At 45.4% G+C, this 13,333-nt stretch overlaps 1 protein-coding gene and 1 long non-coding RNA gene across 2 annotated transcripts in view; one reads left to right on the top strand and one right to left on the bottom strand.

Moving 5' to 3' along the window:
• FGF1 (fibroblast growth factor 1) overlaps nt 1-13,333 on the bottom strand; it is a 102,232-nt gene that overhangs the window by 1,096 nt on the left and 87,803 nt on the right. Inside the window, exon 4 of the mRNA XM_082620934.1 lies at nt 4,103-4,206. Within this exon, the coding sequence (XP_082477060.1) occupies nt 4,103-4,206 (104 nt within the window). The remainder of the gene's footprint in view (nt 1-4,102; nt 4,207-13,333) is intronic.
• The window catches only part of LOC309803982, a 218,662-nt gene that overhangs the window by 196,657 nt on the left and 8,672 nt on the right, over nt 1-13,333 (top strand). Inside the window, exon 4 of the long non-coding RNA XR_014294031.1 lies at nt 8,067-8,126. This is a non-coding gene — a long non-coding RNA (uncharacterized lncRNA). The remainder of the gene's footprint in view (nt 1-8,066; nt 8,127-13,333) is intronic.

Raw genomic sequence — 13,333 nt, 5'->3', positions numbered from 1 at the left:
TCTTTTGTCTCTGCGGAGGCCTGGCACCTAGGTTTGACCATGAAAAGCATCCAAAATGGGTAAAACCAGACTGTGAAGCAGTGAGGCATTCTTAAGTTTGGTCTTGAAGAATATATGAAAACCTACCAATTATACTTTACAACCTGGTGATTTTCACCAACAGTATCAGGGTTTTACTTTAGTGTTGTTATGAACATAAATGCTTGCATAAAACATGTCCTGGAACTTAAAGGATTTTTTTTCCAGTGAGAATAGCTTTTTTTTTTTTTTTTGCTACTTATCAAAAGAATGGTACTTATAAAAAAAAAATCACAACTTTACTTTAAAAAAAGAAAGAAAAAAGAAAAAATCACCCCAAAGTGCACCCACCCAGATATAGGCACCTGTTAACAGTTGATGAACATCCTTCTGTACCTCTTTATGTATGAGCACACAGAGAGACATAGATAGGGCCATATCGATAGAAACTTAGGGTATTATCAAAATGGCATACTATGTCTGCTGTTTTAAAAATGGGTGATAAACCTATGAAAACATATTTAATCTCACTAGCAAGAAGATGCAAATTCAAAAATGATTTAACATGTTGGCTATAATATCTGCAAAGAGCAAAAAGATTTACAAGTCTTAGTATGGGAGAGTGTGGGAAATAGTCACTGTCAGACACTGTTGGTGAGATAAGTTGGTGGAAACTTTGTGAGGGGACTTTGGCAATATATATCAAAATTTAAAATATGCATTATCCTTGACTCAGGGATTTCACTCCTAGGAACTGACGCTTATGAGATAGTGGTATTTTCAAGGTTGTTCTTTGAAGTATTGGCTATAATGGTGACATATTGGAAACAACATAAATACCCATGGAAAGGTGATTGGTTAAGTGGATAGCGGTACATCCATACAGTGGGATCCAATGCAACTGTAAATTTATTAAGTTGGATAGATAGTTAAAACATATTAAATAGTTCAATTACATTGAAAATATCTACCAACAGTTACTTTTTTACTAAAATTCATCTGTTAGAGTGGGAGGAATCCCAGTTCTTTGCCCTTTCTGTTTGTCAAGATTTTAGAATACATTTATTATATTTGGATATAAACAGGAGTATTAAAATACATATGCTGTGTATGGACTTTGCTCCAATTCCAAGTCATGTGATCTCTGTATTACCTCTTCACCCACAGTGGTTGGTGAGTCCCTTTCTGGTGGTTTCCAGTCCTATTGTTTATTCGCTATTTGTGGCATGTTTGTCTATTAGACTGTCAGTCCTACTGAGGGAAGAGATGGAATCTTGTCAGCCTTGTGTCTCCCCCCAAGACAAAGAATTTTGCAAATAATAGGTACACACCAGCTAGGTGATGAATGTATCTGATTCTTGAGTTCCTGTAAAGTATTCAAAATTACCTTTGTTTAGTAAGGAACTACGTAACAGGAAGTATTCTGCCCCTTTTTCATCTGTAGTCTAGTGCGGTGACAACTGGGTGAGACACTTCAGATCATTTTGGAACAAGATGGGACATAGATGTAATATTTAATTAGGTGACTCTGTTGCCTCTAGAGGAACTCATCCAGACATTATTGTTTGATGCACGTTGTCAAGGGTGGGAAGAGGTAGGCAGTTTTGGACCTGGGTGGGTTTCCCACTCTCCTGCAGGGAGGACTCACCCCATGACACCACTCAGTGGGCGTCAGGGCTGTGTTCTGTGACGAAGCTCGGGGCGGCCACGTCCCCCACCTGATGTGTCTGTTACACTAGAGCAGTTGACACACAGAATGGCTGAGTCACAGGCTGAGTCAGCAGGCCAAATTGGAGATGCTCTATCTGTGCCTCAACCAGGATTTGTCAGCGCTTACTGTGCACTTCGTGCAATGCCACGGGCCTGGGGATTAACCGTTGATTCATGCCTATTGTTTTAATTAATTTCTTTTTTATAGTTAGCATGCTTTTTCCCAATTACATAGGTGACAGATACCAACTGTAAAAAATTTGGAAAATACAGAAAGGCATTCATGTATTATAAAGTCAGCCATTTACCACTCCCAAAGATAAATATATTAATGTTTTAGAGCCTTTAAAACTTATTTTTTTAAATAAATCTGTCCTTTCCACACACACGAATTTGTATCAGGATGGATGAATACCTACAATCGGTTGAGAGCATGAGGCAGAGCCCTGAGATGTTTTTGAACTTACCTTTATCAGTGGGGGAATAGAAAAATCCTTGGGCATAATATATTAATACCACCCTGTGAATATTTCAGGTGAATCAGTGATGTCCAGGATTATGGTGGGAGAAGGGGGTGTCTGGAGCCTAGACGTGTCTGGATTTAGGGGAGTCAATTTTTATACAAATTTTTATACAAGTAAGAGAAGGTTATAATAAACATCGGAATTGATTTAAAGGAGGAAAAGCCATAAAATTGTAACACATAATGCAAGAAATAACGAGGGTAAGGGATTTGTAAACCAGCTGCCTCATAGCTGCCATTGCTACACCAGTGGGTGGGTTCTGTGCGTTGTCTCTCTGACTCTTCTTAAGTATGTAAGTATGCGGTAATTATCCATTACTGTCCTCGTTTCACATAAGGTTCAGCGTAGGTGAGTAACTTGCCAAAGTGGCAGAGGCATGAGATTCATTTATGAGTCTGAGATTGAATGATTGATGGGCCTGTTGATTTTATTGCTGATTGGAAGGCCCGCCTGAAAAAAACAAGTCTACTCCCTACGTACCAGTCACTGCCTAGCTCCAAGCCCTTTCAAGTTGTCCAAATCAATCCATATTTCAGCAAACAGCCTACAGGAACTACCTGTTCCTCTGATGGTCTCATTTCCTGAGCCCTAGTGGGCAGCATGAAAAAAAATGAACTTGTGTTCACATCCCAAACCCTGGCTGAGATTACAGCTTCAAGAGAGGGTTTCCTGTGCCCATTGCCACTTGGCAATTTGATATAAGTTAAAGGGAGCCCCAAACAAAAATCCCACCTACTGGCTGCCTTTTGGTAGACATCTTCATAAAAGGGAAGAAGGGGGTTTGGTGAAGCCTTAATGTTCAGTTATTAGGCTACAGAGAAAGGATCATTGAAATCCAGAAATAGTTTCAAAACCTGCAGCCATTGGCTTCAGCTCTCTTTCCATTCAAATCGTTTACCAGAGATACCAATAGGGACAAAATCAGATTGCCCCTATTCTCTTCTTTTCTCACAAAGATCAATAGGTACCGAGTCAAACATATATAAAGCATTAACTAGGAGAGAGATGGAGCAGGAGATGCAGCATGATTTTAGCTACTGGATAAACTCTTGGACTTTGCTTCTCCAGGGCAAGGATGTGGCTTATTCATCTTTGCACCCACTCAGTACCCAACTGTACTTGGACAACAGGAGGCGTTTGCTCAGTGTTTGTTGAATTAAGTTATTACACTTTTTTTTGTGTGTGGTACGCGGGCCTCTCACTGCTGTGGCCTCTCCCGTTGTGGAGCACAGGCCCCAGCCGCACAGGCTCAGCGGCCATAGCTCACGGGCCCAGCCGCTCTGCGGCATGTGGGATCCACCCGGACCGGGGCACGAACCCGTGTCCCCTGCATCGGCAGGCATACTCCCAACCACTGCGCCACCAGGGAAGCCCATGTTATTAAACTTTTTATCCTTTTAAGTGACCCTTCCAGAATAAAAGGGCTATTTTCAAAGTTTTATGCATGAAATATCAACTGCTAGAGTCTGGGCTCTGCAATTTTTGTAAAAAGCCTTAAGAGACACACCTATATAGCCCATGGTAGATGCTCAAGAAACATTTTTGGAATGAAATAATGAAGTGGGATTGAGTATTCTGGAGTGAGTGATTGGATGAGTTACTAAAATTTCAATCAATGTTTTTTCTCTTTGTCTATGTGATAATACGTTGGAGTATTTTGAGAGAATCCCACAAGAAACCCTTTTATGTTTGTGCCTAAAATAAGGCAGGGTGGAGGGTGGGAATCCTGCTGGAAAAAATAACAAACAGAGACTAATTGACGCTTTATAGTTTGCATCACTCCATGTAACAAGATTTCTGGAAACCTCAAACCTTGGCCGAGTCTGGAAGCATGTCAGCCTCATACTTACTGAGCCGTACAAAAGCCCGTCGGTGTCCATGGCCAAGTACTGGCCAGTCTCCGTACTCTTTATATACACCTCCCCCACGCTTTCCGCACTGAGCTGCAGCTGAACTGAAATAAAAATAACACGAGCAAAAGTAAATAAACACTAAGCTTTTGCCGATAGGGCCTGGTGGCCAAGACAGTTAGCCATGGAAAATTCTGCTCATTCATCTCAAAGAGCCCTCAAGGATGAGCCTCAAATTAATCAAAACATAGAAATACAGTTCCTTTTTCTTTGCCCTCCAAAGAAAGCTGTCCATTGCGAATCATGTTCTCAAGGGAAGGAGAGATGATGGCGGGCTCGCCCACCCATCTGCCTTGTTCGTTACATCATGACCCTGTGTGCACTTTACAGGGCATGGTCACAGGAGGAAACAGCATTCACTTCCCTGGTTCCATCATCCCAGTGATCTTGGGGGTATCATAGAGTCAGCAACCGGCCAGCCTGAGGGTGTTCAGCTTCAGTTATCTACCTGCTTTGGCAGTGGTACCTTTTTATGGCCCGGGCCTTCCTGGTGTGGGAGCTTCTCGTGGACAGATTGTTATCTTTCAAAATCTGATAGTGTTATTTTCCCAGATAGAAGAGGTTCCCAGGAAGTTAGATTGCTTGGCACATAAGAAACTCAGGGAGCTCACCCACAATGAAGTTCAGTCAACCCCCAACCTCTGTGGCAACCCCGCTGGGATATAGGCAGAGGGGAAACCCTGGCGTTTGAAAGGGAGAATGAAGCAGCCGCCTGGGATGGGAATGGTGCTTCTTACCTGGGGGTGATTTTGTTCTAGAGGGGACAGTTAGCCATGTCTGGAGATATTTTTGGTTTTCCCAGCTGGAGTGGGATGGTGCTACTGGCATCTAGTGAGTAGAAGCGAGGGATGGTGCTAAATAAACATCCTACAGCGCCCGGGCAAGCCCTTCACGTCAAGGAATTATTCAGCTCAAAAAGTCAATAATACCGAGGTTGAGAAACATTGAAGTTGAGGGCGAGGACTGAGATACCCTGAGTTGCCCTCTTTCCATTTATACTGACTGATACTCCCATGGTGCCTTGCTCACTGCTGGATACCTCACTGGAGTCCCACTTGATATTATTCATTTGTTAATCCTCTCCGGAGTGACTCTGGAGAGAGGTGCTTTGATGGTTCCCATTTGGGAATTGAAATTAATTCTGGATTCTTCTGGAAAATTTCTTTGGTCATAGCCATTGTTATGATAAGGAGTGAAATCTAGACTGGGGACCAGTGAGCACCCAGTAGTTCTCTTGGAGTCAGACCCCTCTAAGGGTTGACTTTGTCAAAGTTTGAGGCACAAGGGGTGCTAGAAGGAATACAGGGCTTCGGTTGGCACCTCTAGACCCCTTATTGCTTTTCCTTGTTTTCATTTAATTTCTTAGAATCAGAAATATATTCCCATGTTTCAGACTTGGAAACATAGAAGAGGAGATGGTGAATGTCTTCTCCCAGTCCTTCCAGCCTCCCGCTCCCAACTGATGGGGATACAAGACAGACAGGATCCTTGCCCTTCCTCTGGGGCACGTTCTCCTGGGGAGACAGAGACAAACAAGTAAACTCCTCTGAGACATTTTTTTTTTTTTTTTGCGGTACGCGGGCCTCTCACTGCTTTGGCCTCTCCCTCAGTGGAGCACAGGCTCCGGACGCGCAGGCTCAGCGGCCATGGCTCACGGGCCCAGCCGCTCCACGGCATGTGGGATCTTCCCGGACCGGGGCACGAACCTGTGTCCCCTGCATTGGCAGGCGGACTCTCAACCACTGTGCCACCAGGGAAGCCCCCTGAGACATATTTTGAGTATATCCTTCTAGAGAGTTGTTATCCCTCCTGCCTTTTTTTTTTTTTTTTCTACGCAAATAGTGAGATACCATACAGTTCTACACCTTGTGTTTTTCACTTAACAACTGACTGGAAATCTTTCCACTTCAGTAGTGAAGGAGTTACCTTCTTTTTGCCAGTTGAATTGTGTTCTATTATGTGGCTGTACCATAATCATTTCACCACTTCCTTATTAATATGTCTGTATTTTCTCACTTCCCTCTGTTTTCCTTATCTTCTGATTCATCCTAAGGGTGACACATAGTTACATCACCCTTATTGAAGATGCAGTTCTCTTGTCCTTGGAAGTCTTAGCCACAGAAACTCAGGGCCTCCTCTGGCAAGTGGCGTTTATTTAATTCACGGGAAGGAAAGCGGAAGCCACAGTCTCCTTTCCCACCGGTCTTCCTAACTCCACTTAGCTCTGAGAGGTAGTCATGAGAGCGCAGACAGAGGCCTCCCCTCTCCAGCCTCGCGTCACACCACTTGCTCCCTGAGTCATTGTCCCACCCTGAGCTCCCTCCTGCCTAAGGCTCTTGGCGCACGCTCTGCCCTTTGTCTGGTACCTCCTCTCCCCTAATATTCACAAAGATGGTCCTTTTCCTTCTGGCCTCAGCCTAAAACTCCCTCCTCAGAGAGGCCTTCCCCACCCAAGTGCCCCTCCACACTCTGCACAACAAGTCCTTTCAGCCAGGACCCATGCCACCCTAGTGCCTGCATCATTGTCTTTCTCGGTCCCTGTTTGTTTCCTTCATGGCATTTTGTACAGTGTGCACTTATTTTTATAGTTTAGGGCTTTACTCATTAATTTCTACCTCCCCAGGGGACTGCACACTTGGGAGAAAGGGCAGGAATCTTATCTATTCTGTTCCTCCTTCAGTCTCCAGTGCCTCCCATAGCGCCCTGTGCTCTGGCTACAGACATTATGCATTTGCTGAATGAATGATGTTAGGCTAATTGTTGCAGAGATGATTCTGTTGGCCCATCATCAGTAAGCTGTGCATTTTGAATTGTGTTTCCAATAATGCTTTGTGGAGTGAAGTAAGATGGGGCCAAATTGAGAGTTGTAAGGGTCAAGGCTGGACTGTACCACTGACCAGCAGGGTGACCTTGGCTAGGCTGTTTAACCTTCAGGCTACAGTCTCCTTGTTAGTAAAATGGGGGTGGTTTGGATTCAGTCTCTAGAGTTTTTTCAGCTCTAACAGTCTAGGAATCATGTAAATACATTTAATAACAATGCTGTATACAATAGAGTATTATTTGGCCATAAAAAGCAACAAAGTACTGATGCATGCTGCAACATGTCTGAAACTTGAAAACATGCTAAGTGAAGAAGCCACTCACAAAAACATGGCTGACCCTTGAAAACATGCTAAGTGAAGAAGCCACTCACAAAAACATGGCTGACCCTTGAAAACATGCTAAGTGAAGAAGCCACTCACAAAGGACCACATATTGTATGATTCCATTTAAAAGAAATGTCCAGAATAGGCAAACCCATAGAGACAGGAAGCAGGTTAGTGGTAGCCAGGGGCTGAGGAGGGGCTTGGAGAGAGAAGGGGAAACTGTGGTTAAGAGGTATAGGGTTTCTTTTTGGGATGATGAAAGTTGATTATAGAGATGGTTGCACAAATCTCTGAATGTAAAAAAAAACACTGAATTGCATACTTTAAATGGGTGAATTGTAAGGTATGTGAATTTATCTCAATAAATTGTTTTTTTAATGCTCTGTATTTTCATTGGACTTCATGGTTTTCAGAGAACTTTCAAATGTATTTTGTATCAGTTTCCCATCATAATCATGTATATTTAAGAGACACCAAAGGAAGGGAATAATCGTTTACTGATTACTTACAATGCGCCAGGCATCATGCTAGTTTCTATCTTGGTATAAAAAGTAAACAAAAGAGTTTGGACTCCAGAAGCAAACTGCATGAATTCAGATTTTGGCTTGGCTATGTATTAGCTGTGTGATGATTGGGCATGGTATTTACCTCTATTTCCTTATCTATAATGATAGTATCTGCTTCATGGAATTGTGGGGTTGAATGATCTGATGCCTGGAAGTGTCCAGTACAATTATTGCCATTTTTACTGTGTTTAGGTGACCTCATCACTCTTCACAGCATCCCTGGAGGAAGGTGGCACTGGCTCTGTCCTACAGGTAAGGAAACTGAAGTTTGGTAAGAGCATGTTTTACCAAACATTATACTTATAATCAGGGGCAAAACCAGGACCAGAACCCAGGCTCACCTATTTCAGGTATCCTACTTTTTCCTCTCTTTCGTACAGTATACCTTGAGCTCCAGTTATCCGGGAGATTGGTCCAAATCAAGCCATATTCACTTCCCTCCTTGGTCCCCCTTGTGTTCAAGGTCAGACATGTACCAGATGGCAGATGACCATCCAGGATCCCATTTCATAGCCGTAGAATTGAGTGATGTTAGTTGCCTGGGACTTTTTTTCCACCTACCATCCATATAAGTAGGTATTTAGTCAGACGCATTATAGGTGCAACAGCAGTCCCAGAGGGCAAGTCCTTTTGGGTAATCCAGGAAAATCTTCTTCTTCTTTTTTTTTTTTTTTTTTTTGCTGTACGCGGGCCTCTCACCGTTGTGGCCTCTCCCGTTGCGGAGCACAGGCTCCGGACGTGCAGGCTCAGCGGCCATGGCTCACGGGCCCAGCCACTCTGCGCCATGTGGGATCTTCCCGGTCCGGGGCACAAACCCGTGTCCCCTGCATTGGCAGGCGGACTCTCAACCACTGCACCACCAGGGAAGCCCCAGGAAAATCTTCTTAAACGGACGTTATTTTGTAGAGCAGTTTTGGGTTCACAGCAAAAATAAGGGGCAGGTGTAGAAATGTACCATATGCCCTCTCCCCTGCATGGGCATAGCCTCCCCATTACCATCATCCCCCACCAGAGTGATACAGTTGTTATAACTGATGAACCTACACTGACACATCACTATCACCAAGGAAGAGTTTTTTTTTAAAGCTTTTCATTCTCTAGTCCATTTCTGCCCTATGCCTTAAATAGTGCCCGTTTGTCTCTCTGTGGGGCTAAGTAGAGTTGACTTTGCTGTCTGAGGAGTCCCGTCTTGGCTGTGTAAACGCCCCACGGAGGTAAACATGAAGCAGAGCTGCCTGGCACACGACTCAGTCCTCGGCCCTGAGCCCCAACACCAGGGCTGTGGCACTGGTGAGAGTTCGTCTCAAGAGTTTCCTCTGTAATTATTATTTCTCCAGGATGTCCAAGTTTCATAGCTCATTTTCACTGGATTTCTTTCTGGCTGAGTTTCTTAAGCATATATCCTTCTGCAAGCAGAGCTGGCAGGAAGGAGTAACACCCAGCGTGTTGCTCGTGTAACTGACTAGGTGTCCAACTCCCTAGTGTGACTTCATTCCAGTTTTCCAAACCTACATCCTCCCGCGGCTGCTGCTGGGGGGTGGGAAGGAGAGCGAGTGAGAGGGGGGGCTAGAAAGAGAGGGAGGGCCTGGCCAACAGCCTGGGTGGAAGCAGCAGCTCCTCTCTCCTGGAGCAAGCAGGGGGCTCAGGGAAAGCCACCCAGTCACCACGTTTTCATGCACTGGCCATTGTGTGCTGGGCGTTTGCTCAGTGCCGGCAAGGTCCCTGCCTTCAGGGGCTGACACCCAATTAGGGGTACAGACGACCCAGAGTGATCAAGCAGCACAGTAGCAAAAACCCCACTTGTTTTTTAGCTAAAAGCAAACAAAAGTGCAACTACAACAAAAACTCTCTTTTCTCTCTCTCTCTATAATTGTTTTCCCTTTCAAAGAAAAGCAGAAAATAATGTGCAGTGAAAGAAAGCAAATTGCAAAAGAATGTTAATGGTAAATCCTTGATGAAATTTTTGTAAAAAACATAAAACAATGCGCATAGCTCATGAATAGATAGGGAGTAAAAGATAAAAATGTGCACTCGATTCAGACCAAATGCATAGCAGTGGCTACTCTGGGGAGGATGAGAAGGATTGAGGTTGGGGAGGGGAGTGGAAGGAACTTTCCCTTCATCCCAGCTCTTCATTTCTTTAAAAACACAGTTCTGAGGTAAGAACAGCCAGGTGATAACAGTGGTTAACTTTGGATGATGGGGCTGCTGATGTTTTCGTACTTTAGGGGGGTGGGGGGTGAGTAGTTGATGTGTAAAGCCTGGTTCTTGGTTGGTGGGCAGACACTCAGCTTCTTGCTGCCTCTGCCCCTGTGGTGCTCTATGACCCAGTGCAGGCTTGACCTCAGGTACCATCTAGACCTGAGCATAGTTATCTGCAAAAGGTGCGTCTTCTTAAGGGCAGACAGGGAACCAGGAAAGCTGGTGAAGGGCCACTAAAGCCACACCTGCTCTGTTCATTTTCTTCTTCCAGCACCTTCCACCAGGTTAGCACCCAGTGCACAGAGGGGGAGCACCTCTTCCCTCCCATACGGGGAATTTAGGACTTGCTGTCTATGAGCGGGAAGGCCAGTGGCTCTGTAGCATCCCAAGGATGAAGGAGCGAGTACTTTTTGAAAAACGAGACAGATCATTTAGCTCTATGGGAACTCAGTGTTCCCTAGTTCTGAAATGCGGACAGTGACTTTTGACTTAGCAGAAGAAATGGAAAGCAATTTTTAAAAAGGTACTCTAGTGATAGATACAAGTTTCTTAGAGAAATTCATATTTATAAAGCATTGCAGGAAGGCGGGAGGCGTTTGCCTGGTGGATTTGTAACCATAGTGTCCCCAGTGGAATCCAGTCCTGCTCCGTTTCTAGGAATGCATTAGGGTGTGCTGGTTTGGAAGTAGCTGATTTAGCAAAAGTGAATGTCAAATAACTGAAATGTACCAAATCGCCTTTGCAGACCCTGCTCCGGCTTCATCCTTTGGACCCTCATCCTTTGGATGCCTCCATGCGTCTTTACTTAGGGGAACCTATGTAAGGAGGAATCCAGGGCTTTGAGTGGATATGCTGGTCCCCGACTAGATGTTCTTCCTTTTTTTCCTGAGGAACTATAAGCCGGTATCCCTGGCTTTCTCTTCTGCTCCTCAGACCCTTCCATTAGCTATTAATAGTAGTTTATTCACAGTAAGACACATGATCGCTTACTTTCCAAGGATAGAAAGAAGGAACAGGAGTTAGGAGCCTGCCAGAGGCAAGAGACATGAGCCTTGGGCACCATCCTAGTATCTTCCTGTCCTGCCATAGGAATTTTTAAAGATAAGATTACAGCTGGTGCATTCAGCAGGATGAACGCCTGCAGGCGGGGGTTCTGCTTCTGCAGCACGTTCCTCCGTGGCCTTTAAAAGAGGCCTGCTTTCCACCTCTGCTCTCCAAAGAGAGGCCAAGAGAGATTACGTGCCTGGTTTATTCTGGGTTGGAGACTTCCCGTCCTTTGCCGTGTTTACCCAAAATGAGGTCAGCTTCATTCAGAACTCTGTGAGGTTGTTTTATGTCAGTGGCATTTATAATTAAAATGTAGCCACAAGCCGGGCGCCGTAAAACATTAGAGAAAGACAGAGAAGAAATAAAATGGAGTTTGTGGAAAAAAAAAATTCCAGTGGTTTGGAATAGGCACGCACGCACGCACGCACACACACACACACACACACACACACACACAAGACTTTTCTTAGAATGTGTGAAGGTGTCTGCTTCCCCTTTAGGGTCTGAAAAAGGTGCCTGGGAAATTTTGATATAGTCCATGGACTGTGTGATAGTTTAAAAAGTGTTTATCTGGAAAAACCCCTTCTGTATAAGCAGATAAGGGAGCAGTGGGGAGGAGAGGGAGGGAGGCCTTCGGCGTGGCATCCCGCTGGGGACAGTGTTCCTGCCTGAAGACCAGCCCCTCTTTCTGATGCCTGGCAGCCTGGCCCAGCTCTGCTCACCATGGTCCTCTGAAAAGCTAGTTTCAACTTTTGCTCTAAGCTGATGGGGAGCACAGTGCCTTCACCATGAGGTGCCGAGTGGTAGCAGAACGTGGGTCCAGACTGCCCCCAGAACTAGGGGCAGGAGGGATTCACTGAAGGGAAGGAGCCTGCCCTTTCTAAAGGGCCGCAGAGCAGGGTTCTTGGGGCCAGTGAACTCCTCTACTGCCTTTAGGATGTGGTTTGATTTATAAATATTTGATTGGCACACACTTTGCTCAGGAACATTTCCATTTGTGTGGTGAGCGGTGCCGGTAATCCCGCTCTCCGTGCAACCTCCTACGTGCCTGGCGAGGCGAGGGGGTGCACGCCGCAGGAGGGGCTGCAGGTTTGGGATGCTCGTGAGCATTTTCCTATCCTTCAGTTACTGTTCCAGTTATGAATCCCGTCCAGGAATAAGTCACAGCCCTCTTAGGCAGAGAGGGAACTCCAGCAGGAGGAGCAGAATCAGGCATGGAGCTCCTCCTTGCTTTGCCCAAGACAGCTTGCCGTGCGGAGAGGTCAGACAGGGCAGGGCTTGTGGGGCTGGCGCCTGGGCACGAGGTACCTACATGCCAGGCCTTCAGAGCTCCACGCCTGGACAGTCTCGGAGACGCTGAGATGGAGGGAGCTAGTGTAGCGTTTGCTTAACTCAGCAGACTCCCAAGAGCATATGGTTAGATAAGGAAGGCCGAGCAAGCCTCAGGATGATGATGAGAAGGAGGATGATAAATACCATGTTCCAAGCACTCATCATGTGCCTGGCAGGGTGTTGCACACTTTCACAAACTACCACAGTTAGAATTGCTACTTTTCTATGAGGGTGGGTACTGTGGCCATCCTTGTTTTTAGAATGAGGAAGCTGAGGCACGTGGAGGAAAAGTAACTTCCCCGAGGTGACAGGAAACCAGTAAACAGCAGTGATGGGCCCTGCACCTACACCCATCTGACCCACACAGTGGACTGTGTGAATTCAGCAGGTTTATTTGATCAGTGTGTGGGGTGCACGGCTTGCTGCTGGTGTCGGGGATGGTAGTGGGCTATGGAGAGAGTCCTGGAAGATGCAGCTGTGGGTCAGTGCCAGGTTTCCCAGTTGCTGGCTGGTGCCAGGCCCTGTGTTCACAGGGTTAGTTCACAGGGCAGTTAGTTTTGAATGATAATTAATAACCTCACAGGATCGTGGCTAAGAGGAAATGAAAGAGTCTAGTGCAGTGCTTGGCATATATCAGGTGCTCGATAGATATTTATGGAATATATGGTTGAATTTGAATTTACCTGCCACTAACACAGTTCATTAACTCATCAAATTAATATTTCTTGAGCATGATCCCAGCTGCCAGGCAATGTGCTAGACACACAAATTGCAGTGTTGAGCTGTAAGAGACAAAAAGTCCCCATTCTCAGGGAGCCCACTGAGGGAGAGAACCATTAAATAATTGCACAAGTAAATGTGAAGTGATAACCCCAAGG

The sequence above is a fragment of the Mesoplodon mirus genome (assembly GCF_964341445.2).
Source record: "Mesoplodon mirus genome assembly, chromosome: 5".
In the NCBI taxonomy this organism is placed as follows: domain Eukaryota; kingdom Metazoa; phylum Chordata; class Mammalia; order Artiodactyla; family Ziphiidae; genus Mesoplodon; species Mesoplodon mirus.
Note: the sequence above shows the minus strand (reverse complement) of the source record. Positions and strands in the feature narration are given on the sequence as shown.